General features: G+C 40.4%; 1 protein-coding gene across 6 annotated transcripts; it reads right to left on the bottom strand.

Moving 5' to 3' along the window:
• Positions 1–144: 144 nt before the first annotated feature.
• LOC119744683 (transient receptor potential cation channel subfamily M member-like 2) lies at positions 145–26,710 on the bottom strand. Of its 6 annotated transcripts, none has more exons than XM_038220746.1 (34): positions 26,541–26,710; positions 26,275–26,280; positions 24,712–24,927; positions 23,921–24,012; positions 23,433–23,619; positions 22,867–23,047; positions 22,337–22,506; positions 20,299–20,479; positions 19,411–19,612; positions 19,094–19,296; positions 18,648–18,748; positions 18,367–18,501; positions 18,150–18,200; positions 17,429–17,666; positions 16,755–16,968; positions 15,789–16,014; positions 15,366–15,491; positions 14,510–14,616; positions 13,739–13,889; positions 13,310–13,438; positions 12,933–13,181; positions 12,224–12,398; positions 10,999–11,149; positions 10,192–10,385; positions 9,638–9,770; positions 8,754–8,880; positions 7,863–7,971; positions 7,282–7,436; positions 6,299–6,495; positions 4,060–4,146; positions 3,709–3,814; positions 2,937–3,080; positions 2,451–2,564; positions 145–2,330 (listed from the first exon to the last, which is right to left on the bottom strand). In XM_038220746.1, the coding sequence occupies exons 3-34, from the start codon at positions 24,868–24,870 to the stop codon at positions 2,214–2,216; spliced, it is 4,911 nt and encodes a 1,636-aa protein (XP_038076674.1). In that variant the 5' UTR covers positions 24,871–24,927; positions 26,275–26,280; positions 26,541–26,710; the 3' UTR covers positions 145–2,213. The 6 variants fall into 6 exon arrangements, with proteins under 6 accessions (XP_038076674.1, XP_038076675.1, XP_038076677.1 ...); XM_038220747.1 differs by lacking the exon at positions 26,275–26,280 and adding an exon at positions 25,185–25,187; XM_038220749.1 differs by lacking the exon at positions 26,275–26,280 and having other exon boundaries at positions 145–2,123; positions 2,283–2,330.
• Between the last annotated feature and the right edge of the window lie 536 nt (positions 26,711–27,246).

Here is a 27,246-nt window from a genome sequence, read left to right as displayed (position 1 = left end):
ACGTTATTAAAATTTATGATTGGTTCGGCAGCGAAGCAATATTCCGAAGACCACCGCATTAATTTAACAGCGAGCATGACTTTTCTGAAAAGATGACAAACAATACTGTAACATTAAAAACAGGAAAAATATAAAGAGAAAACGTCGATATTAACTCGCTTTTAATGACAGTTGTTTTTAATTAGTCAAGCTCACTTCAAACATCTCACTGTATTACCTAGTCAAATCACATGACAATTCATTCAAGGCACGCTTATGTTCATAAGAAAAAACTACTTGAGTTTGTCTGAATTTGGTTTTGAATTACGATACAAAATAGTTACCAATATTTCTAGGTGAATTCGAGGAAATGGTGTATGTAAAATGTACACTATGTGGAATATAAACATTGAATAGAAAATAATTTGTATTTATTTAAAATCCATTATTTTGCAACAAATGGAAAAATTCAAAGACAAATGAGAAAGAAATGTTTAAAATACTTCATGTCACAGCTTTCTAGAACACAGTGAAAACGAAATGAAGAAATTAATTTGTATTTATTTCAAAACCATGATTTTGCAACAAATGGAAAATATTGAAAGACAAATGAGAAAGAAATGTTTAAAATACTTCATGTCACAGCTTCCTAGAACACAGTGAAAACAAAATGCAACATTTTTTTTGGAACTTAATAAACGATAAACACTAAAGCCATCTCCCAAAGTCCTTGATGTACATTGGATAACTGCATTACCCATTCAAAACAGCAGAAATGTTAAATTCTTTGTATTTTTCAATATCCAACAGGCACATGTTTGTTGTTTACTAATTGAGAAAACAAAACAGCGCACACAACACACACACAGAAATGGAAAGAAAAAAAAGAGAACAATACCAGTACCCTTCCAACTGGACCCTATTGCACAAGAGAACAAGACTAAAACAATTCATATATGGATAGTGAACATTTTACATAACAAAATCGAATAACGCTATATTTACATATAATTCTCATTTCTATAATCAAATTCAATTCAACTCTTTGGATGGAAAAATAATCTATAATTTAATTAAAATATGCGTACATGTATATACCTGATAAGTACATGACAATTCAACGTTGCACAGACCTGGATGTTCCAAGTTAAAACGATCTGAAAAAGATTACACTAAGTGCAATTCACAACGAGATGATTTCACAAGGTGCTAACAGAAAAATACATCAAATATCAACTTAATTCATTTATTCTCACAACTCTACATCTCAAATTTGTCATGCTATTTACAAAAATACTTTTTCATCTGAGATCAGTTAAGTTTACAATTTTTCAAAGAATGATCACAACTACACTGTCTATAAGGCACATGATTTATTTTAATTTGTATGGACACATCTGATTGGTTTCCAGTGGTACTAATGTTGGTGCTGAGCCAATCACAATATCCCTTTAATCAATGCTACAACTTTGCACAAAAATTGCTACAAATCAAGGTGATGAGATCACACACATAACAGAATATCTCTGCATGTTAAACAAAGAAGCTTTCTTTTAACTTCTTGAAAGACAGTCACACACTATAAACACTTATTTCAGCTCAAACTTAGCTTAGAAATCTTGTAAACAAGTAAAAGGTAGTTGGTTTTTGTGAGATTTAGCGAACACAATAGGAGGCGCAATTTGAAGCAGTAAATTTTGGTAAAAACAAAAGCATTTACCTACTCCAAATAACGCCCTCTAAATGGGTCCACCACATCTCATGCTTATTGTAAGTCTTTTACATCTATTTTTGAATAAGCCCGAGACTCATATCATTGTGCGCAGTGCAGTTAAATTACCAAATTCGCTTACTGAGCTTCATCTAAACAGAATCTGTACAAAATATCAAACTGAGAGACGAAAGCCTATTGGTTGAATGAGTGAAATATAGGTCCATCAAAACAAGAAAGCAACTATGGACTAGTTAAAAGAATACTGTTTCACTTGTACAAAATTAAAAGCTGTAATTTTGTTCTGTAAGATTACTTTATTTACATCAGATTAGTCTAGAAGTCTGAATCCTGTGACTTGGGTCTAGAAGGCAGCATTGTGCAGCTCAGCTACCTTCCTGAGCATGGCTTGGTGACTAGCAAAGAGAGGAATCTTGGAGCTGACTACTGCTGTTGTAGACACGACGCCCCAGTCATTGTCTTTGATACCTAGCTCCACAAGGCTGTATCCTGTGACTCAAATCTAGAAGGCAGCGTTGTGTAGCTCAGCTACCTTCCTGAGCATGGCTTGGTGACTAGCAAAGAGAGGAATCTTGGAGCTGACTCTCTGCCATCGCACACCCTGCGCATCATCACCGGCCTGTTTAAGCAGAAAAAAAAAGATAACTTGATAACTTCACAGGATTCAATTGAGTCAAGAGGCAGAATCTGAGTGACAAAGCAATGACAAAGACAATAGTGATTTCTGTATTCTTCTCACCTGTAGTTCCAGTAGACCTACTGACGTTCCTTCCTCATCATGGAAGTTCATAGCCACAGTCTCCATCCAGGCATGGTCAGTGTTACGCGGGTCATCCACATAACCTTTATACACCTGCATAAGTGACAAAGGAAGAATTGAGGGACATGTTTTAAATTATCGTGACTGTATTTTGCCATGTTTCCCAAGCTTCTGCCTGAATTTGTCTTTTTTGCCACAACAGTAAGAAATGCGACAACTTACATTAGGAAGGCTTTTGCAGGGTATTAGATACTGATAGGGGCAGGGATTGTTCACTAATATTTGGTGCAATTTGCTGTTTTTGTTATGAGCTTAAATCTCTGAAAATATGTCTACCAGGTTCAAAAACGTCCGGCCCTCTGACATTTACAATCCCTGAAAAAAAAAAATCAAAATTTTTATTGAAGTCTTAAAAAGCAATTGACGAGATATTTTTTATTTATTTGGGGGTTTTGTCTTCTTTACCTCGACGCCGTGCTGGAAAAGTTCTTCAATATTCTTATGAATGGCGGCAATCTCTTCTGGTGACTTTTCCATTGATCCCATGGCTTCCTCACCAAACTCCCTCTTGAGTGTCTCACTGACCACGCCCCCTGGCTCAACCATGCCCTGCAAAAAGACCAAACACAATTATATGGTGTTTGGCTACGGCTACCTGTACAACACATGTCTATGTGAAGTCCCGTACCCCCTTATGTGGTCCCATACGTAACCATGGTATTGCCCATTTCTGGTCGTCTTTACTCTGTATAAAACAAAATTCATATCCCCTGTACCCCTCTGTAGCCCAATACACCTTTCCTTGTACCCCTTCAGTACTCCTCCACAGCCCTGGTTTTGCTAAATGCTAGTTGTCATACCCTCTGGCACCCCTACATACCCCCGGTATGGCCCATTGCTGGTTGTCTTTCCTCAGTATGGCAATAAACTCCATGTCCTCTGTACCCCTCTATGAACCCCATACACCCCACCCTGTACCCCTCTGGTACCCCTACATACCCCCGGTATGGCCCATTGCTGGTTGTCTTTCCTCTGTATGGCAATAAACTCCATGTCCTCTGTACCCCTCTATGAACCCCATACACCCCTCCCTGTACCCCTCTGGTACCCCTACATACCCCCGGTATGGCCCATTGCTGGTTGTCTTTCCTCTGTATGGCAATAAACTCCATGTCCTCTGTACCCCTCTATGAACCCCATACACCCCACCCTGTACCCCTCTGGTACCCCTACATACCCCCGGTATGGCCCACTGCTGGTTATCTTTCCTCTGTATGGCAATAAACTCCAGAACCATCAGGCCATTGTCTTCCATTTTAAATCCATCTGCATTCTTCTTCCACCTAAAAATTGGGGCCAAAATTATACATCAAAGTTACTCACCAAAACGCACAGTTTTTAAACAGATTTTTTTTTTACAAAATGTGGAAAAATGCTTCTCTGTGTTTACGACAGGTGCAAATGTTAAATCATAAAGTTACATGGTGCGACATTTCAATTCTGACAATCCTGGCAGAATGTGTCTCAAGGGCAAGGTTGCCATTTCCAAACATATCCCTGAGGTCCAGCACAACGTCGGAGTTTGTACCTGGTAACGATTGGATCAGCGGCGTGATTGGGTCCAAACCGTCCCAGTAACCCACGGCCTATCATTCCCGTCCTCCCTCGTGGGTTCCTAGTGACAAACAAACCAGACGGATAAAGATAAGGCATGTTAGAGGAAACATTGTGAGGCAGTAGGAGGGAGTATTGCAGAGAATTGCATGAAAGACCTGTGTCTACTTGCCTGAACGTCAGGATAACTTTTTAATGAAATAAGTGGTAAAAAAATTACCGTAATTTTCGGAATTTAAGCCGCGGCTTATACGTTGATTTTGCCCATGAAAATGTTTACTGCGGCTTATACACAGGGCGGCTTATACGCCGAGCCTTGAAGAATAAAAATGAAATTCACATGTGTATTTAATGTACATGTACTGGTATAAGAAGAGATATGTTGCTGAAATGAATCAATTAAGAAAGTCATTAACGAACCGAAACCACGTGCCACGTAAAGCTGGTGCCGAGCGGTAAAAAGTACGGTGAAAGCTGTCTTCGATCGACACTTGCAACAAGCCGTATGTGATTCTATCTAGTGCAGTGCTGGCTTTCCCCAGTGGACCACACCATTTGAGGTAATATAGGGGTGCACTATCTTAGAAACAATAATTACCAACATTTCCGCTGTTTAAAAAAAGGAAAAAAGGCGACTCATACTTTTTATGGTGTCCGAAACATTTCTTTAGTCGATAATCAGTTGTTCAACTTCACAATATAATTTTTGTACTTGAAATGTATTCAAGAAACGATGTAAACCTCAAAACAGGGACTACATCACCCCTTACAAAATCAATGGATTCGTCCATGAAAATGGCAGCATCGTTTTGACTATTTTCGAAGAAAGTTACGATCGAAACTTGAATACTGCTCGTTAGTAATCACAAAAATTTGATAAGTTTTGAGATAAAAACGGACCTGTATATTTTTAGGACAAAACAAATCAGCATCTGTTGCCTCAAAGCAAGATTTGTACGTAGTGCTCCAGTCGGACAACACACGCAATGGGGAAAAATCACGGTGGGTTGCATACTCTCTCACGTGCTGCAGGAAAATGTTGTCATAGGCATGTTGTCATAGGTGATGTACGGCCGGGGACCGGACGGGGCAGCCGGCAGCAATTCCCGGTGTTTATTTCTCATCATCAATTTCCACATTTGTTTGTGAGAGTATCGATTGTAAATGATTTGATACAACTTTTGTGGCCCTTTTTATAGCTTCTGTAGTGTAAATGGAACTGGTTCAGAGCATTTTGGCTAGAATTTGGAGGTCTTACAAAATTGAAACCGCTGCCGTCGGTGCGGCTTATACGCCGATGTGGCTTATACGCCGACTTCAAATCTTAATTTGCAGATTTTTGCGTGCTGCGGCTTATACGCCGCGCGGCTTATATTCCGAAAATTACGGTACTGAGAAAAAGTTTGAACAATTTTGCTTACAATTTTACAAAAGTAGTTATTGGTTTGAGGATTGGGTTGCAAAGCATATTTAATTGTGTCAGGTAATATGAGTCCGAACACTCATATTCCTGCTCTCTCAAAGTACTCAGTCAGCATAGATTAAGTGGTTATACTTGTTTCCTTCTAAATTACTGTTAATATCAATACATGTAGGGTCCTAGGGGGGAAAAGAACCTGTACTACAACACTGCTACAAAAAGCAAAAATCTAAGTTTGATGAAATTGTTCCTGTTCTGTTTCCGATTCTATTTTAATTTTTTTTAAAAATATTTTGATGCTTGGAAAATTTATTCTTTTAAAAATGAATTGGTTATATCACTCAGTTGAGCACAGGTTTGAAAATGATAAGATGGCACACTCCAAAATTAATGTTAAAAATTTGGCGACTTGTGTATCCTTGTTATAGCAATAATAGTAGACTGTCATTCTTCAAAGCCTGGAGCAAGTTGGAGCGATAATCCTAGTTTAACAATCGTCCATCAAAACCAGGCTAGTCAACTATGGTTGGACTAGTCTCGACAACAAGCCTATCAAGGCTGGTTGGATTGCTGGCTACAACAGCCCACACGTCTCATAGTGGACAGAAGGGAGCAAGCACCAAGACGTTTCCTGATGATCTTTGATCATCGTTTGACTAAACACGTTCACACTTTGTTATTAGTACACAGGTGTAAGTTATGTCACAAATCAACCACTAGTCAATGAATAGTCTTTTATCAAACTTGCTCCTGCATGGGCAAAGTTTTGTACTTTTTCTTATCAATGACTTACTGTGGAATGCCGTCCGTGATGTTATAGTTTCCTGTGAAGCTCTGGCGATCGTGATTCACCGCCTTGTCATAGGAGTTGAAGTTCAGGATGGGTCGTTCTTTCTTGTTGTACTGGAGGAGATCAATGTCGGCGTAGTGGGGCATGTCTAGAATTTGAGAATGGGTGTAACTGACGGGCCTGTAACTTGAAAAGTTGCACTGGAATTTGAAAATCACAAAACAAAAGAGAAACCAAGAATGATACTGTTAATGTATCATTAGAGATTCAATACTGGGTATTGCTTGCTTTTCACCAATGTAATTTCATATGCACTGTAAACTCAGGTTTGTCCAAGGGCTTGGGATGAAGGGCAAAACCTCATATTGAATTGACATCATTTACAGCCGACCCACGCAAACTGGATGATCGGGTGGTAAGCCATCTGCACCAGTAAGTAGGAGGTCGTAGGTTTGAATCTCACCCAAGGAATCTTTGTGAGTTTTTTTCCCCTAAACACCTTGGACAGCACTGGTATACAGTGCTCACAAAATTACACAAGGGAAATCTAAAACACAATATTCAGTTTACATTTCCCTAACAAAAAAAGAATTCATACAAAAATATAACTCTAAGATTTATAATCCCAACTCCCAAAGACATTTTGCAAGGTATTTTCCCGAGTCCTCTAAAATCTATTACTGTACAGAAACCCATATGTCGCATTCCTTGTTTTTTTCAAGGGCATTTAGTTGCGAGTATTAAACAGATTGGTAGCTGGGTTTCTAGATTCCCTGATGCTTCAAAATCTTCCCAAAATTTCCTGGTGGATTTTAAATGATGTCCAGTCTTTCTTCACAGAAGTTGCCCACTACACAGCTGAAAGTCACTCAGGGTAAAGCAATACACAGAAAAGAGAATGCATTCAGAAATATGACAGAGGTAAAGAAGCAGTTCACTATAAATTCAAAGTTGAAGTCTTGGGTGAAAAGGTCGTCTAGGCTTACCTCCCAAGGCACTTTCTCATCAGGTACAAGGAACCGTCGGATGGCAGTTCCTGGGTAGGGACTGGACCGAGCCTTCTGATGTAACGCTATCCCAAGTTCCTCTAGGGTTGTCGGAACCTTTCTCTCTTCCTCCTCATTGTCAAAATTATCTTGTTCTGCAAAATCAAAAAGAAGATTTTTACGTTTTTGCTAGACCTTAAGGGCCAGCCTATTTTAATCTGACTAACTGGATCACTGACTGAGTTACTGAGTACACACCTGTTACTCCACAATTTCAAACTTACATAGTATCTTTGACTAGACTAAGACTTTGACTACTATAAAAGACCGATAAAAAAATTTGAAGGTTCAATGTTGGCCCTATCAGTGTAGAAGTCAAAGTCTATTACAAGTCCTAATAACTCCTATTATATCAAAAAAAAAGTCCATCACCAGTCATCTACTGTCAAGTCAAGTCTCAAGCTAATCACATGAACAGTGAAAGAGCCAAAGTGAATCGACTTGTGATGAGTAAACGACCCGACTTATGATGTCATCAACTCCAACACTGGCCCCTTTGCACTGCGGGGCGGAACGCTTACCTTTTCTGGGTTCAATTTGCTTGAGTTCAGGTAGTCCATCGTTGTGCCCCAGCTTGTTGCCATGGAGAGCCATGATCACCCAATCAATGGCTTGGTTGGTTCGCTCCATCTGGGCAGGAAAACATATTCAATCAATTGGTAATGCTACACACATTGCCTTCAATGACTGGGTTCTATTTGCATACAATTGTAATATTTGCATAAAGTTTGGATAATGAAGTATAAAACTCCAAGACAATGAACACAATAATAAGATTTGAAGGTTTGCGTTGAAAAGTCAGCAAAAAAGTAGGAATTAAACACATGATGTTGGCCGTCTTTAATTAAATCATTATTACCCCTGCTCATCATGCCTATAAAATATACAAAACATCATTTCATTATTGGTCCATACTGCCATTCTGGTGAATATAGCTATATCAAACAACAACTTTTTCTGTTCACCAGTAGGGGACAAAATGTTTGAAGCAGAGAGTGCACACACATCACAACGCCACAGGCTGGACTCGAACCCACTAAATCTCCCGTTTTTCCAATAGATCTTGAGCTGTCGGAACAAAACCACAATGCCAACTCACTCCACTATGTAGAAGCAGACTGTCCCTAACAAAATGAATAAATGCGATCTGTGGGAACGATCAAGCACAGTTGGGATATCAGGAGTAATCTCAATAATACTCCCGGAAAACCTGTGGAGAAAATTTCCCTGATAGGGTTTATTATGCCCAACCAAAAAACTCATCACTCCAGGCAATCCTGTAAGGAAACTATTACAATACACTTTTTTGGACTGAGAAGATTACACAATATTGATTGCACAATAACAATAAAGCCCATGGGGGGAATTTCTCTGAAACTTTTCCGTGATTATTTTATCAGATGGCTCCTTACCTGATCCTCCAGCCTGTTGAGTCTTTCTTCCATGGCCTTTTCGCCGAGAAGTCCCAGAGCTTTTGACGGAACGCCTGTCTCCGGATCAGCAAAGAGCTCTTCCATCCTTACAAGAAGGTCATCAACCCTGGATCAAAAATTCACATTCACATTAATGCAAATGACCATGGTCAGTGGAGAAGCAGTTATTTTGAAAGAGGAAACCAGCCAAAAGTCATACAATGAACACTGCTTACGACTGGTACTCAGCTGATATTCGCTTAGCATATAAATTTTCTGAGCACCATTTTCTGCTTAGAAGCTACCTGGACCCGGAACCAAATTTCATGGCTCTGCTAACCACAGAATTCCCGCTTACGATCACATTCTGCGCTAACCGCGCTAGCAGACAAATTCTGCACTAACCCTGTAAGCACACAATCCTTAGTTACAGGAAGTACGCATGCGCAGAAGCCAAAGTTCCTCGCTAACCTGTGAAATACGCTTACCGTGAGCACAGAATTTTGCTACAATAAGCAGGGATTTTTTCGCTAACGGTAAGCACAGCCATGAAATTGGACCCAAGTTTGGGCTGGACTGGACATTGTGCAAAATTCTGACTCAAACGGTGAAAACTACAAACAGCACTAATATTGAAGGACACGTGAACGCCATTATTAAAAGGCGGCAATGCTCAGGTACGTTCCTCTGACGAGATGGGTAAGCACACAATGAAAAATTCTTTACGCACACTTCACGCCTTATATGTGCAAATAAACGCTTGCTTGGCTACGCCCTTCACTGGTGCTCGCGAGTGCTACACAGCACTATCCGTGGTTCCTGCACAGAGTCAATACACAGACAATAGTCATCTAAGGAGTTCTGGAAATATCAAGGACACTCACTTGTCGCCGGTTGATTTGACTTGTTCAGTTATATCCTCAGCCAGTAGAGCTTTCTCTTTGACAATATACTCATCACTCTGAATGGTCTCCCACAAAACCAGCTGCTTGACTTTGCTTGGTGGAATCCTTTGCTCTGGCAAGACAAAGTTAAACCGCAGGAAAGTGTTACAGATAAGAAAAACAATTTGAATTTGTGGATGAGTTAGCTATCTAGAGGTTTACAGTTTTACAATATGGAAGAAGTTTATTGCGTCTGTGAAGAAGTGGTGATTCTGAAAAGAACTGACTTTTAGAAAATGATCTAAATGTTTTAGAAGTTTTCTCTGTCTGTCTTCAAGAGCAAGGGCTGTTTTAAGAGGTCTCATGATAGTATTGTGGTCTAGTCCTCAAAGTCCCTGCAAGTCCATCAAGTCTTTCAGTCTCAAGTCAAGTCACTAGCTATTCAGACCTCAAAATAATAATAAAGCACCTAGTCAGTTTGCCTATGTGGTTTCTTTAAAACCAATTGGTTTGGTGCAACTCTTGAACACAAGTCTGTCATGAATGTCACTTACTCATCTCGCCGGATCTGTAACGAAGGCAGACTCGGCAGAATTTCTGCAACATGAATCGGACCACCAGAAAGATGTGGGATATGATGATGAAGGGAGGGACCAGCGGGGGACGAGAGAAATACTCTTGGATCAGATCGTAGCGCTGGAACCGCCAGTAGACGTCAGTGTTATCCTGGACAGCTGAGAAGGTGTAGCTGGGCAGGGGAAGAGAAGCAATCAAATGTTTGACCAATGTTGGGTGTTAAATGGGATGCCCAAATGCAAAACTAGATTGATGTAGTTGTTCTTTCCTCACCTTATTGCCCTCGGCCGGATCTGAATCCTGCCTGAGACCATCTGTAGATTTGGGTCTGAATCATCTGATTTTGTGGTTTTTCCTCAAAACATACTGCTGGGATTTTCCTCCCACCACTAAAACTGAACATTTTTTTCTTGTCCTCTTTCCACAGGTTTTCGCAGACTTGCGAGTTACAGCACCTTACTTTTGAGGACTCCTTTGGTTTAATTACCAGAACTAAAGAACAGAGTTTCATTCATTCATTCGTTAGACATTAGGCATTTGCCCGTGGTCTCCTCCTCAAATTATTCACAGTTGGGATCACTGGCTCCGCTCCCACCACAGCCCGTCTTTCCAGTGCTGCTGCTTTCAGTTCGTTGGTGTTACACCCTGACCATTCTGGGATGTTGTCCACCCAGCACATCTTTGGCCGGCCCATGGAGCAACGACATCCAGAGTTTATAATAACAATAATTTAAAAATACACAATGTCTCGAGAAAGATGTAAGAGCACTACCAGCTTATCTTACCTGAACATAGCAATGAGTAGATTGAGAAGCAAGACATTACTGAGCATCATGTAGAAGAACAGGAGTAAGGTACCAATAGCAGCAGTCACTGGGCAGGGGTATACACCAGATTCGGGGGTGGCGTTACCGGCAGCGACGCAACCAACGTTCTCTGTTTCGGCACACAAACAAACGGAATCTTCGTTTATCTTTGACTGAATATTGCATCACGGAGATGGTAATTCAATATGGGTTTTGCCTTCAAATTCAAGGTCAAGTTGCAAGAAATCTGCACTAGAAAGCAAATTTACTAGTGAGGGTTCGAGTCCCACCTATAGAGCTATATTAAATTACTAGAGCGCTAACTCGATGTACAAAGAGATGCCTGATGGGCGCATCCATGTTTGTGCACAAACCTATGGAAAACTCGAAATTTTGTATGGCTTTTGTACGACTATTTGCATATTGGCGTTTGTATTCCATACCGGTGCGTCATTGAAGCCGATACGCCCAAAACCAAAACGCACAATCAGCAAATGAGCAATTCTTTTTTTCTCTACGCAAACAGCGCAACGCGTATGCGTATTCGCTGCAGATGCATTTCGCCGTGACATTTTTTGAACTGGCATGACGCGTTTAAGTTATTTGCGTATGTTCTACTTGCGCGTTGCATGTAGAGTACACTCTCAAAATTCAATCCATCTAATTTCATTATGTTCTACAAACACACACATGAATTCAAAATGTCTGTGCCCAGGACGGCTTCAAAGCATCTGAGTGCGCAAGAATGAGGAGTTAGCGCTCTTGTAATTTAATATAGCTCTATGGTCCCACCCAAAGTCCCAAGTATTGAAAGCTTATGAGATTTATTTTTCATATGTCGGTGAAGGACAAAATAAAACCAGTATTCAATTTAGATTCTTTGATTGATTGGTATATACTTAGTTTTATTTTTCAGAAAAAAAAACCTGCCAAAATTCTGCTTTACCTACAGTGCATCATATAAAAAAGTTGACGTGCCTTTGTAGATGTTACTAAATCAACTTACAAAGAAAACTCAAAGTTGGGACTTTTCTTTCCCTGTAAATAAAGTTTTATTTGCAAGGCTTCCAACACTTCATAAATTAATAGTGTCAATAAAATATCCATTTAACATATATAAACATCCTAAAACACAAAAAAGTTACAACAAGAAATTCTTGACGACTAGAATCCTTAACGACAAGTGAAGCAACGTCCAACTTACCCAATATATCTTCCAGAAAGAGTTCTCCAAAAATCTGGAAGTAGGGCTTATAGAACACTCCCCTGGCAATGTCCACGAAACTGGATGAGTTGGGCTGCAGAATGGCCTGGGAGGCAATGCCGAATCCCAGGAGAAACACCAGGAGGATACACAGGAAAAACAGCAGATCAATCATCTGTAGAAGGGGAAAAACATACAACTTGGTTTGGAAGAAATGTTGGATAAAAGCAGGAAAAAGGAACAAAGATTTGGACAACCCCGTAGATTGATATAGAACAACTCTAATGTTGTCGTCAGGGTTCGACTTAGCGGTAGCCCACTAGCCAAATGCTAGTCAAAACTGCGACGGCCTAGTCAAACTATTCCTTAAGTAGCCCGGCTGGCGAGTCAAAAATTATTGGGCTATGGCAAAGATGAAAGGACAGGAAGAAATAATCATTAAATTTAGAAAGCAAACCTGAATTAGTGTCTCATTTTATTAACTGTTTAGGGCTAAATTATTAGATCTGTTTATTAAAAACACTGACAAGATTGCCTCAGGATACCCGTTTTACAATTGTATTCACATTGTTGCTTATAAGACTTTCAACAAAACAAAAACATGCAGGCTAGTGAAAATGCCCGCAGGCTAGTTAAGAATCTGTTTCAGTAGCCCGGCTGGCTAGTGAAAAAAAAAAGTTAAGGTCAACCCCTGAGTCTGCGGACTTACCATCCGTTGGATCATAATCAGCTTAGGACCCAGGTTCTTGTGGATGGAGAAGATTTGCAGCAGACGGACGAAGTATATGAGGAGATCCAAAGCCAAGATGATTCGGGCGATGTCCAGGGTAGCTGAGTTGAAACGCAGCGCTACACCCACCCCAAATAGGATCAGTGCTGCCAGGTCCACGATGTTCCAGTATTCGGAGAGCCACGAGACAAAACGGATCCGCCAACTGTTGGATTCTTCTTGAGCAATCTGGACGGACAAAGAAATGACAAAAACGGCTGATGACTCTTCTAATTCAAGGATTTATCCAAGGTGGAGGGGATTCGAGGCTAGCCTTTGTCTCGCAAAAACTGCAAAAAAAGGAGACATGCCGGTACCTGTCTTAATTCTTCAAATGCTAGGGTTGCAACCCACACATAGAGGACAATCTCAGCTGGGGAACACTGCTCCTTGAAGTTTACTAGGATGATGTAGCTGAAGAGGCCCAAGAAACAGACGAATGAGACCTGAAGACAGAAAAATAGGAGGAATAGTCTTCATTCAATTCTTGACAAAAACAAGCAGATTAAGGGTTGGTATACACAAGACTTTAATAGTACTGAAAGGTACTTCATCAGTTTATATAATCTTTACACTTTGATAAATAATACTGAAATTCGACGAGTGTTTTTATTATTTGATGACAAAACTTATTTACATCTGTGTGATTTACATATTGTCTATGTCTCAAACATGAAGAAATACACAGAAATGTGCCCTAGTACTTCTTGAACATAAACACTGAATTCTAAAGTGCAGTTTCTTACAACATTGTGCCTGAACGTGATGAGCGGCGCATCGTAGAATAACGTAAAGCGTTGCCACCAGGACAGTTCCTTGCCGCTGTCAATGATATCGATGCCCGTTGTCTCTTCATAGTGATGGGCGTTCTCAGGATCCTCATCTGGGTCACACAGACTACAATATGCAATCAAAAGGAAACTATGTAAGGAACCTTCCTCAATCCTACAAAATCCTCCACTATGCAGGAACCTGATGGCACCATATTTGTACCTACCAAGTTTCAAGTGGTATTAAGCCCTATGAGAAGTAAAAGTGGCTGAGCTCTACTTTCCTAAATCCCACAAAATCCTCCACTTTGCAGGTACCCAATGGTACACTCTTTGTGCCTACTAAGTTTGAAGTGGTATCAAGCCACATGTAAAGCAAATGTGGCTAGGCTCTATCTTCCTGAATCCCACTAACCCTAAAAGCCTCTTTATGGATTTTGAAAGGTCTAGGCAGACAAGGGTTAAATTATTATTTTTAATTTAATTATTTACAGCAGTAAAAAAAATTAAAGAAATGTAAAAAACGACTTCAAAGAACTTTTCTTGGGATGGTTAAAAGTACAGCTCACCTGGATGGCATTATTGAGGAACATTTTTAGTAGTTTGTTATGAAATTTCAGCCAAAATTTCTTAATTTTGTTGCTTTAAATTTGATTTTTAAGATCTTTCAATCACAAAGTTCTATTACTATAACACATGTTCTGTTTAAATCTAAGCCTACTACATCTGTAACTGCAGGCAACTTACGCCACATTGCTTGCTGAAGAGCCACCTCTTAGAGTCACAGGTTCTTCCGTCTTGACCACCTTCAGACTGTCTCCCAGCTTGTCACCTTGCAGATTATAGGGCAAACCCTGGAAGGATCACAGAAGAGAATTGATTGGTGGTAAATTATGTTGGGGTTTGATTAGATAACACGGCAAACATATGGAGAACAAGTAGATGGAAATGTGTCACAAGATCCAGACGGCTAACAGAATCGGTTTTGTAGAGGAGTTCATCACAAGTTCAGTCACCAGTAAATCACAAGTCTTTCACAAGTCTGATTAGAAGTATGGGGGGATGAACAATATGACAAAGGAATGTCTCAGTCACAGCTCATTTGAATAGCTTGTGACTTGACTTGAGACTGGAGGACTTGTGATGGACTTGAACTGATCATAATTAGGCCGTGTCCGAAACGGGCTTCCAGAGCTATGGCTACGTCTATTGTCAGCGCGTCCCCGCGTATTTTCAATGGGCGCGGACCTAGACCTAGCTCTAGACAGCTGATTAGGATGCAGCCTAAGCCTCATTTCACCGTCATTTAATTGACCTGGGCGATGTTACAGGTGTACCTGCTATGTGTTTATTCTACATGGGCACCCTGCACATGTACCCCCTCAATGATAAGAAAGGGAGAGTTGGGGGACTACTGGAAGAGACATTCTAACGCATTGCTGAAGGCGCAAATAACGTTTGTGCACATAAAATACAAAGAATAAAACGTGTTATTTTGCACCATACGCCTCGGAACCAGTACGGCACGCCGCGTGCCCCCTCCACGGTGGTCTCGAAAGAGGTAAAAAGAGTTGTCCTCTCTTGTTCGCGCACAAGGCCATACCTGGTTGAGGTTTAAATCGATGTTATGTCTTGGTTTCCAATCTTGTTTTTCCTCTTCCTCGGACTCATCTTCTCTGAAGATGACAGTGAATGGGATGATGAAGGGACAGATCATGCACAGCCACAGCTGGAAAACAATAAACATAAAACCAAAAATAACAGTCAATGGAAAATTATTGCAGTCACTGTGTTAGGATGCTACAACCTTAGCAATGTACAAGGTAAATTATATTTAGTTTTGGCTGTATACTCAGTGTTTTTTGAGAGCTTACATTATAAGGAGAGGGGGTTAACTACTTCCCGAGCTACAATTTGGCCAAGCCTTTCCAATCCACAAGGACATTTAGAGAACTTCCTCTGATCTTTGTGTCATAAATCTCATCATTCATGTCATCTCAAGCAGTGTTAGGTCCAAACGTCTTACCAAATAGCCATTGTTCTCATCCGACAGCTTCCCATTCCAGATCTCCGTCAGTAGATTCTGGACCCCTGAGTGAGCGATGAAGTTCTTGTTCTTGGCGTGCTTGGCGAGACTGAGACTGGTAGACTTGCCCCAGTTGTCCTGTTCCCTTACCAGCAGGAGGGAGGTGCGCTCAGGATCGTCATTGTAGCATTCGTTCAGCACACCAATGGCTAGCTCCTCGTACTCCCTGTGGCACAGGAATGGCAACGGTATCAAATTGAGGATTTACAAGACTTCACAAGTCAATCAGAAGTCATCCAGTCCCAAGTCATAGGCTCTTCCAATGAAGTGTGAATAGGGCATTCCTTTGTTATTGCTCATCCCCTGTTCATTATGACCGACTTGTGATGGGGCTGTGCTCTGGTCGAGTTGTCCTACCTAGCCACCGTTAGTCGTGTGTCACCAACACCCAGGCCCGTCACGGGGGCCAGTGGGGCCGGGCCCCCCTTGGCGAGCAAGTGGTGCCCCAACAAAAGCCAAGTATTTCTGTATTGTTTATGGCAGTGGGCCCCCCAGTTGGTACTATGCCCCCTCCCCCCCTCCCCCCCGATGCTCAGGGCGGGTGACGGACCTGCCAACACCATGATACTCAAGCAAACGAAGCTCCGAAGATAAACCCCTGAGTACATTTTAAAACTGGCATGTCTGAGCTTCTCTGCGCTCTGATCTGAGTCATCTTCTCTACGGCCATGTTTTCCATCTAATGATAATTCTGCATAAAACTGTAAATATTTGTGAGTTTCATGAGTTAAATATTTCATGAGTTTCAAACTCCTGAGTTCCAACTCGGTGTTGCATTATTAAGCTATCAATGCTCTAGAGACGAACCTGGTGCTACAGGTTTGAGCATCGCCACACTCTGATATGAGTTATCTTGAATAAGGAGCTTCAAACTCATTACTCAGACAAACTCAGAGGCACACTTACTCTGCATGTTTGAGCATAGCTGCGCTCTGGTCTGGGTCGTCCTCTCTATCGGACATGAGTTTCAGGATCATGCTTGCCGTGAGTGCTGAGGCCACCGCCTCGTTGCCGTCCTCCCACAACATGCGAGCCATCTCACAGCGATTCTGCATGATGGCGAGGAGGAAGAGCTCACGGACTGGGGATGGGAAGTGGTCCGTCAAGTCATGTAGGGCATCTGTGGGGGGGGGGGGGAGGGAGGAAAGAAAGGGTTTGGATTCAGTTGGAACTAACAGAGGAATATCAGAAATAATTTCCTTTTATGGGGATAATTTCTTTTATGTGATTTTACATATAATAAAATAACACAGTTTAATATATACATGCCTATAACATAAAAATATGTTACATGTTATACAGTATAATGCTGCCATAACGAACAACGCTATACCGAACATTCCGCTACACCTCCCCTGAGGCATTTTATCAACAATTATTATCGGAAGCAAATAATTATTTAAAGTAAAAGACTGCTACATCAAACAATCTCTTGTGGATCTACTTATGTTCATTACATGTATATTAAATGTCTACTGTAATACATTATTAAAAAAACCCCAAAAATACCACTCTTCGGTATTTTGGCAACAGCGCCCTCATTTGTTAAAGAGGAAGGTCTACTGGTTTCTGTTCCTTACCTCTCGTACACCTGGTAGCAAGTTCTTTCAGTCCCTCCCTGACATGGGACTGCGTCACCACATATCCCTTCCCTACTCCTGTCTCGTAAGCCTCCTCCGCCATGACATCTTCTCCGTCAATCTCAGCTTCCGTCAAGACGTACTTAGCCTGGTTCCGTATGTACAGTGTCTCGTATGTGTCCATGGTCAGTTCCTCGATGACTTTACCCACGTCAAAGAGGTTGAACTTGCGAGTTGACTGTGGTGCAGAATACATTTTGAGTGGTAAGACGTCTGCATTTGCATTTATAGACACTGTGGGTTTAAGTCCTATCCTAGTTAGCTCGAGGACAAATTTTCTTCTCATAGTATCTGGGACGCAAGAAGAGCAGATGTCAATTTTACAAGGTCTCTGTAACTTTTTATATCATGTGGTTTGTATTTTTATTTGCCCCGATAAATATGCGTCTGATCTCACACTTCAAATGCAAGCACTTGTTTGCAAGCACTTGGTGAAAAAATATTCCAGATTCTGATTTTTTTTTTATTTTGGTTCTTTGCTAGTTTCAGTTTTAATGTCAGAGACATGGGAATATTGTTTGAAGAAAAATAAGTAATTTTTAGGTGCTTTTCTTGGATTTTCCAGAACCCATTTCTCAAATTATACGTCAGCTAAGAGAAATTTAACACAGGGTGGTAAACATCTTAAAGACTCTATCTCCTGCATTGCTTTCTTGCCTACCTTTCCTCTGGCTTTTTCTAGAAGCTCATATAGCAGTGTGTTTGGTTTCACCTGCCAATCAAAACAAAGAAGCCTTTTTAAAAAAGTGGAACATTTAAGTTACTTTATTCAAATCTTAAGGATAATTAATATAACTTTGTTTGATGCAAGTTTAGAAACTCGGTCTGAAACGGGTTTTCACGGTGATTAATTGTGAACAGACTGATGTTTTTATTACCTCATTATAGAGGAGGGTGAGTTCTCTGACCGTCAGGTAATCTTTCAAGCTGACTCCGTTCTCCATGAAGAGTTTGACAAAGTCTGTCTGATTGTTGACCAGGGCATAGTGAAGGGCGTCGTCTAACTCGCCTTTCTGTAATAGAAAACATTACCCACAAATCACTTTATAATTATGTAATCATTTCACAATTCTGAAAGTACAATTCTGTACTTCTTTTATGATTACTCTATACATCTAGTTTTTGACAATCACAATTCTAAATGTCTCAACCACTTCACCTTCCAGTCTCTGTCTTCAGTGAAGATTTCTCGCTTGGCGACGTCCACTCTGTTCCAGATCAAAGCGAGCTGTAACTGGTCTTGGACTTGGCCCTTATTGGCTAAAATAAAATAAAAATACATTAAGAATCAGGAAATATTTTGTGAATTTCATTTATTTACTAAAAAATACAGTAGGAAAGTCCACAAAAAAGAGCCAAGAGCACTGCATTCAAAAGTCAGACAAAACTGCAAACATGGTATCATCTTGTCCTTTACACATCAATTACTGTTATGCTTTATCGAACATTTAGACTTTCTATTTTACAACTTTTTTGCAAATAACAGTGTTCGTGTTTGGGTTGAAGGAAATGTGAGATAGGAAGGCAAATAAAAGGAAAACCGTCGGCCAAATGAACAACTAGAAACTTTTGAAATTTGAAAATGAAGATCCACTGATTTCCTACCTTTGAGGAGAGCATGTAAGATGGCACTGTCAATATCGTACTGTTGAGTACCCCCTCCCAGCTCATAGACAGTGATGAGATGTCTTCTCATCAGCATCTCCTTGATACGAGTCAGATGAGTGTCCAACTCCTTCTCACCAAACTCCTTACACAACATATCGGCGATGCGGACCGACAACGCATCGCTGATCACTGTTCTTTTCCTGTGAAAGAAACAGGAATCACAAACAATTGATAAACTTCTTCTCTGGAATGCAAAAAAAACACCCAAAAACCACCAAAAAGAAAAAAAAGAAAAAAAAAAAAAAGTTGCTCACTCCTTCTTGATGTTTCCTTTACTGTCCTTGACCAGCTTATCTACCAATGGCGCCCTCTGGAAAGCAAACGCCAGGATGTCAGCGGCTCTTCCCGTTCCAGACACAATGACAGCTGGCGTGCCGTTCATGATGGCTTCATAGACAGTGGCTATGGTGTTGGGGCCTCCCTCTACCACAACACACACCACTGGCACAGATACATCTGAAGGTGGTCAAATGATAAATAAATGATGTTGGATCTCTAAACTGTAAATGAAATACCGTGTATCAATTTACATCCATCTTATTGGAGACGAGGCGGCTTCTTTTCCATCAGTTGCTTAAGAAAGGACTGTTTAGAATTTGGATGTTACAGGAAGCCCTTTGTGTCAGTAATAAACGTTAGGGGTTAAAATCCAATGGTATTGTTTACAAAAAAATTAAAAAAAATCGCTGCTTATTTTATCATTGAACAATGTTAAAAGTGCTCATTTTAGAACAATCACACTTAGAATTATCAGGAGAGACACGAACACATTAGGAATTAACTGACGGAGCATTGTCAGACGTTGAAACTCGACATGGTAACTGCAAGGTCAAAACAACATGAGGACAACCCATTGTGAGGTGTCAAGTACAGAGTGCCAAATTCCTTCACCAATTTTTGAATTCGTCTACAGTACAACAGTTGACTTTGCACACCCATTTTCTGTTTTGGCAAAAACAGTAAATTGGCTGGAAAATATCTGACTGTAATGGTCAGATCACGATAAGCCCAGTCCATTGGTTTGTGTACAAGAGGCTTGTGACTGAGTTTGACCGAGCTACCATGGTCACCTGACTAAACGATGCAATTTAATTGGTCAATTCATGTTCAAGGTCCATTCCAGCTTGTGATTGGCTACTCACTGGCCACGCCCGACATTTTCTGCTCCGAGATTTCTTTCTCCATCTTGGCCCGGAGTTTGATCTCCACTCCAAACTTCCCCTCTGTACCGTTGTCTGCCAGGATGAAGTGGGTGTGGTTTGGGTCTAGGAGCACCCCTTTTGGCTTCTTGGTGTCCATGCGGTAGTAAGCTGGAAATCGACCCTGTGTGGGCGAAAAAAAATTAACTTGTTACATTACTCTGAATTATAGTTAATAGATGCATCACATGAAAGTTAATTTTGTAAATGTTTAAAAATATTTATATGATAACAAAAACGTATTGTCATTGATAATCAATTACTAAAATCATTAATATTACTGACTAATTATGAGCTTTACAACACCTAAATTAGTTTCAAAACATGTTAATTCAATTCTCGATGAAAATCATATATAGTTCAGAATTCAAGCAGATTAGTGCTGAAGTTATAGATTATCGGCAACCAGCAGCCATGAAGCAACTTACAATTTCTTCTCCTAAATATTCAGAAGTCAAATACTTTCCAAAGTAAGTAAAACCATGCAACAAGACAATAATTTGTATGGGTAATGGTGAGGGCTCTCTTAATCTTAAAACACCATGAAAATGCCTCAGCCCTTAGCTGTGGAAAATTTATGTCTCTGTCAAAAAGTCAAGTCCCCTCCCAATAAAAAATAATATAAAATAAAACAAATTAAACATTTTGAGCATGCAACCAAGATATATCCGTCAGAGCATTAGCAGTCAACAAAGCAAATTGGTATGTAAAAAAAATCCAATAAATAACATTTGAATCTTTGCATGTCAGTAGTGTAAACAGTAACACCATGTTGGAGAATCTCTGTTGAGAAGATTTGTGGTTCTGAAAAGATCTGGTATGGTTGTGAAACTTGACGTTCCCATCAGTACGCTCTGATCAAAATACTGAGCTATATCTGATGCGATTTGTTTTTAAGGCATTTGCACTTGAGCAGGGCAACATGTTCATAGATTAGGCCGCATAATTCAAACGTTTGAACACACACACAAAAACTGCTTGAAATTGACATGCATGGTAAAACTGGCAAAAACAAATGGTTGAATGCTTCCATGCAAGATCCAACACAAAACAGAATTCACCACCTGGCAGTGACAGAAGTGAATCTGTGTCATATTTAGCTGACACTAGATGATCAGAGTAATCCTATAAAAGAAGACAAAGAACTTTTATAGAAAGTGAATATCTTTGTAGCCTACCGGAGCTGACAATGTGAAGTGATCGAATATTACAAGAGAATAGCGTAAACTACCATCTTTCCATCGACGTCAAGACCAAGGCTTCAATATTTTTCTTGGAGATAATGTGAACTGGTAGAGTTGTTGTCAAGTCCATCACAAGTTAATCGTAAGTCAGACAACAAAACAGACATGAGTTGACCACAAGTAAGGTTGCAAGTAACAGGGGATGAACTACAACCTGTGTCATAGGTCATTTGGATAGCTTATTGCTAGACTTGCGATTGGAGGACTTGTAATTGACACAAATTGTGAAGGCTTGACTAAAACTGTATAAAAGTCAGGTGGGGGTAGCGGTACTTTCCTCGCCTTTCACCGCTGTGACCCAGGTTCGAATCCCACCTGGGCCAACATGCGGATTGGGTTTTCAGTCCCTGCCTGATTCTGTGGGTTTTCCCCAGAATATTCTTCTAGGGATTTCCTCCCACCTCTAAAACTGTAGTTTCTTCTCATTGTCTCCTCTCGATGGATTTTTTTCAGGCTTGCGAGCTACAGTGCCTGGGGTGCTTTTGAGGAATCCTTGGTTTCATTACCAGACATAAGTAATAATAATAATAAAAAGTTTACAAGTATCTGGTGGATTTTGTGGCAATCATGGGTACAACTCTGAGTGAGGGATTTGGAAGACTAAGGATGGCAAACCCAAAATATCTACGGCTTTGTGGACATGTTAATTACTTTTAGGTTTACACAACATCACTGCGACGGTACATCTACATGACAAGATGATGATTTGACTAGGAATGAATGGATTGGGAACTCACTCTATCATCGATGAGTTTGTCTCGTTGATCAATAGCTCCCCATGACGCAAAGCCAATGCATACCACATTAGAATGGCCGGCTGCTGTGCCTAGCAAGGCATAATCCCTGACGGCTTCACCTACGTACTTCATGACTCCTGCATAGGTGCCACCAGTAATGATCCAGGCACCTACAAGAGAAGGCATGTGTTCAAAGACTCTGATGATGGCTATAACAAAAGCCTCCCTCCACAAAAAAAATACATTGTGGCCAATGTATGGCTGCATCCGATTTACCTGGATACGGCTGGCAATAGGCCTGAGACATAATGACATCACGCACAGTAACGCTTTGTTTACATGTATGCGTTCATATGGGAACTTGGAGGCTGTCGTCCCCAGCTGACTCCAATAGGGAAACGTACATGGATGTAAACAAAGTGTGAAGTCATTATTACTGCTAGTGCTAGTCATATAATTTCAACAATTTCATATATAGTTCTGCAATCAATTTGTTAACATAAAGGAGATACATTTTTCAGGTTTCATACCCGTACTGAGTGCAGCCTTGACGAGGCCCTTCCTGAAGACATTCTTGAGCTTGTTACTCATGGGGAAGTCCCTGGCTCCTCCCGTGACTGAGATGAGCAGCTTAGGAGTACCCAGATGCCAGTGATCGTTGAGTAATTCCATCAACTTCTGTGAATGGATTTTATGATCCACACGAATATACTGTAGAGGAAATAGAAATGAAATAAAATCAACTTCAATTGAACTGAATTAAATTCCTGGGAATCTGGAATGCAGTCAATAAAGTTCCACTTAAAATTTTTGGATATTGTTGGAAATTTATCGGATTATTTTTGGGAAACATTAAATTAGCATATTTCTGAGAAAAGGACCCTGAGGGCCAATTTCATAGAGACGATACGTATGAAAATTGGCTAGGCATAGAAAATATTGGCTTAGCAAAAACAGGTCGCCAGTCAGATTGCCATTTGTTGTACATTGCTTATCACTGGTTCCTAGCTCATTTATGCTTAGCATCTAACTTTGCTAAGCTGTACTTTCTCCTGATCAACTCTGTGACAATGGCTCCATGTCTACACAAACCAACCTTTCTAAGCTTAACGCTGAGACCAGCGCCAGCAGCTCCAATGAACTCAATCTCCCCGTAGGCGTTGGTGGCGCTGTTATGGGTGTGAGTGTCCACTCTCCATTTGGCCTTGGGGTCATGGTTCTTCTGATAGCGAGGATCGTGATAGGACCGTCGCTTGCCACACTGGCACTGCGGGTCATCGGGTCTAAAATAAAATAATATTCACAATGATGAAATTTACAAAGTTGAAATTTGACATATAAATAACTCAAAGGGAACCTGCACACATCAATTTCTTTCTTTAAACATAGAATGCACTTATAGTTCAGAATTCACGGAACGCATCAATTTTTTGTGTTAGTAAAAGGTAACAACCAAGCGTACAATGTAATTTTACCCTCGTCTGCCCACAACATACCATCGCCAATGGTGAATACAGGATTACAATGCTCGAAGGAGAATTGTTTAAGCTGATTCTCTACAAAAGCTAATATTGGGATACTCACATGGGGTCAGGCTTGTCTCTTGGCACTGGTGCCTCTGTGAAGCGGATGCATTCTCTCATGCCGATGTTGTTACGAATCCATGAAAAATTATGCTGAAAGTTTATTAAAAAAACACCTCAAGTAAATTCAAACGGGTACAGTACACATGATTTAACAAAAAAAATTACGATCTAAACAGCAACACATGACAATGTTGAATTGATGAGTTAATGTACTTTAATCTGCATCAAATAAACGACTACATTTGCATGAATGAGGTGAAGAAAGAATTTTTCCTTGGTAGTCAAAAGCATAAACATGGATTATATTACACATTGACATTACATTCTTTCTCATAAATTCAAAACTATGTGCCATTCAATCCCTGGACATGCCTTTTCTGTGAGCCATGTCATTGAAATGATAATTTGCATCCGCGGAGCCACTTAACTGTGAAAAATGGTGACAAATTCAACTGTACTGAATAAAGTAAATAAAATATGTTATCCTTGAAGATTTGACTCCTCAGAATTGGACTTAAAATTTTGCAGAGCCGGCCAGCTGTTTTCTATAGATGGATTTTGATGAAAAAAGATATAAGAAACAATTTTTATGAGCGAGTCCAGCAGAGATGTGGTCATGTCCATTACAAGTCATCCCGTCTCAAATCAAGTCACAAACGACACAAATGAACTGTGCCAGTTCTTTTGCTATTGTTCTGTCCTCTGTTACTTTTGATATAAAGTGACTGGGATTTTGATATGAACGGACTTAGGATGAACTTGACAACACTGAAGTCCAGAATTACTCACTGGTTCAGCTAAGTTGATGGAACTACCAATGGATCCCCTGCGTTTCCTCTGTTTCCTGCCGACATTGACGACCTTCTCCTTCTTGACCAAGCCATTTGGTGCTACCTTATTCTGATGGGCCTTGAGGTTGGCCACGCTGGTATGAGCTGAAGCAGACATCTTGTCACTTGTTGGTTGTGGCAGTGTCACTCAGATCTTTTTTGTCTTCAGAATCTACTGTCAATCAAAACAATAAATGACATAATTATTCATGGAAAAAGAACAAAGGAGATGTGAGGAGATGTGAAAATTATTAGGCCTAGATCTAGCTTAGTCCGAGTAACTTGGACCCAACTTATCGCCTTTTTAAAAATTTGGACATGGTCTGGCGATAGTAGGGTCCAAGCCCATTCCGAGACCTAGACAACACAGTCACTGACAGTCCCAAAAACCAACATTTTCCAACAAAAAACATCAGATTTCACCTTCAAAACGGCCTCCAAATTACTAGATATGCCACCTGAGGTACAAGTAGACATCGATAATTAAGATAGTTGTACTGAAGTTTACTTACGATCCGGAAAAAAAGTGAAATTTTCCGTTCATTTCGGAGAGCTCCCCTCGCGATCTTGAAAACGTTAAATTTGCGATCGTGTTTAAAGTTTGAACGACGCGATTTCTTCTACATGCCCAGCGTACATTCGATGGTCCCCGTATCCCGTATGCGATTCCGTTACCGAGCGCGCGCGATGCATCGATTATGATAATGAGTCACGTTTGTAAACACATACATGTGCATTTCGAACTGTAAAAGGGAATCCGGAACCAGCTTGAACTGGTACCCGCTATAAAAGCTGCGCTAGTTCCCGACTCCCTATTATCGTTTGAAATGCACATGTGTTTACAAACGTGATCCAGTCTACTCATTATCATAATCGATGCATCGCGCGCGCTCGGTAACGGAATCGCACTCGGGATACGGGGACCATCGAATGTACGCTGGGCATGTAGAAGAAATCGCGTCGTTCAAACTTTAAACACGATCGCAAATTTAACGTGTTCAAGATCGCGAGGGGAGCTCTCCGAAATGAACGGAAAATTTCACTTTTTTTCCGGATCGTAAGTAAGCTTCAGTACAACCATCTTAATTATCGATGTCTACTTGTACCTCAGGTGGCATATCTAGTAATTTGGAGGCCGTTTTGAAGGTGAAATCTGATGTTTTTTGTTGGAAAATGTTGGTTTTTGGGACTGTCAGTGACTGTGTTGTCTAGGTCTCGGAATGGGCTTGGACCCTACTATCGCCAGACCATGTCCAAATGTTAAAAAAGGCGATAAGTTGGGTCCAAGTTACTCGGACTAGATCTAGCTAAGCCTAACCGACAAAATTAGTTTCTTAGAATCTTACAATGTTTTTCAGACAATGGTATTCAAAACATTATAGGCCTAAGCCTTAAAAAAATAGCTTGAACTGGTTTCTGCTGATAGCTGCCCTATTTTTTTTTTTAATGAACCACTGCACTGTGCAATTCCTGCAAATTGATATACAGTACAGAAACAGAATTTAATTTAAACTAGTAAGTAGGCCTACTGTGGGAAGAGAAAAGCCACAAATACTGCCACTTGTTTTCTTCCCACAGCATCTGCCAAGCCTATCCCGTATCCGCTATCGTTCATCATGTTCATGAACGTCACACCAACAATATTGATTCTGCCAATAAAATAATGTCAACGTTCACGAATCGACGATGTTCGTGTCCACTAATTTTTGGTTTTGACGGAGAACGTATTCGCTGTTTGTTTTAATACAAATCATAACAATATTATTCTATACTACAAATAACACTAACCTTTTAAATGTTCAACTGTTTTTTCATCATGAAACCGAAGCATTTAGATGATAACATTCTGAAAAATTCAAGGTGGGCCTACAACAAATTTTCGCTGCGTAGCATACGAAGCACAATCGCCATTAAATTTGCCAGTGCACAAAGTAATGGAACGTAAATTGACCCTGTTCCTGCATTGACTCATCTGTAGCCCATAAATTTGCCCATTGTTAAGTACACTGCTGCATGATGGGATTTTTTTAGATTTGAGACTGTGGTAATCCGTTGCCATAGCGTGCCACAGCTATCTCGGTAGTCTTGTTTCGTAACTAAATTTAGATTATTCATCCGGCAAGCCGCATAGCCGTAGAGGGCGCTATCAACAAGGCTACGGGTTGACGTATGACAATGCTTTCATTTTTTTTTTGGGGGGGGGGGGGAGGAAAGATGCCTCAAAACTTTCACTTTTTCTGAATTGTTTCTTTTTATATTTTAGGGAGGGGGGGGGGGGGCACCTGGCATTCTGCAGGCACCGGCGTGGATTCGAATATCTCTCTTTGAAAGCGTAGGAACAACTACTTTTGTTGTCGACGAAAGTACTAAACATTTAGGGGTTTTCCTGGGTTGGTTTATTTTATTATCCGTATTTTCCATAGTGATGAAACCAATGTTTCCATAGTGATGAACTCAAGCGAATACAGATAATTACAGTCTGGATATGAAACAA

Source organism: Patiria miniata, unplaced genomic scaffold (genome assembly GCF_015706575.1).
Source record: "Patiria miniata isolate m_02_andy unplaced genomic scaffold, ASM1570657v1 HiC_scaffold_7, whole genome shotgun sequence".
In the NCBI taxonomy this organism is placed as follows: Eukaryota; Metazoa; Echinodermata; class Asteroidea; order Valvatida; family Asterinidae; genus Patiria; species Patiria miniata.
This window is presented reverse-complemented; position numbering and strand designations above follow the sequence as displayed.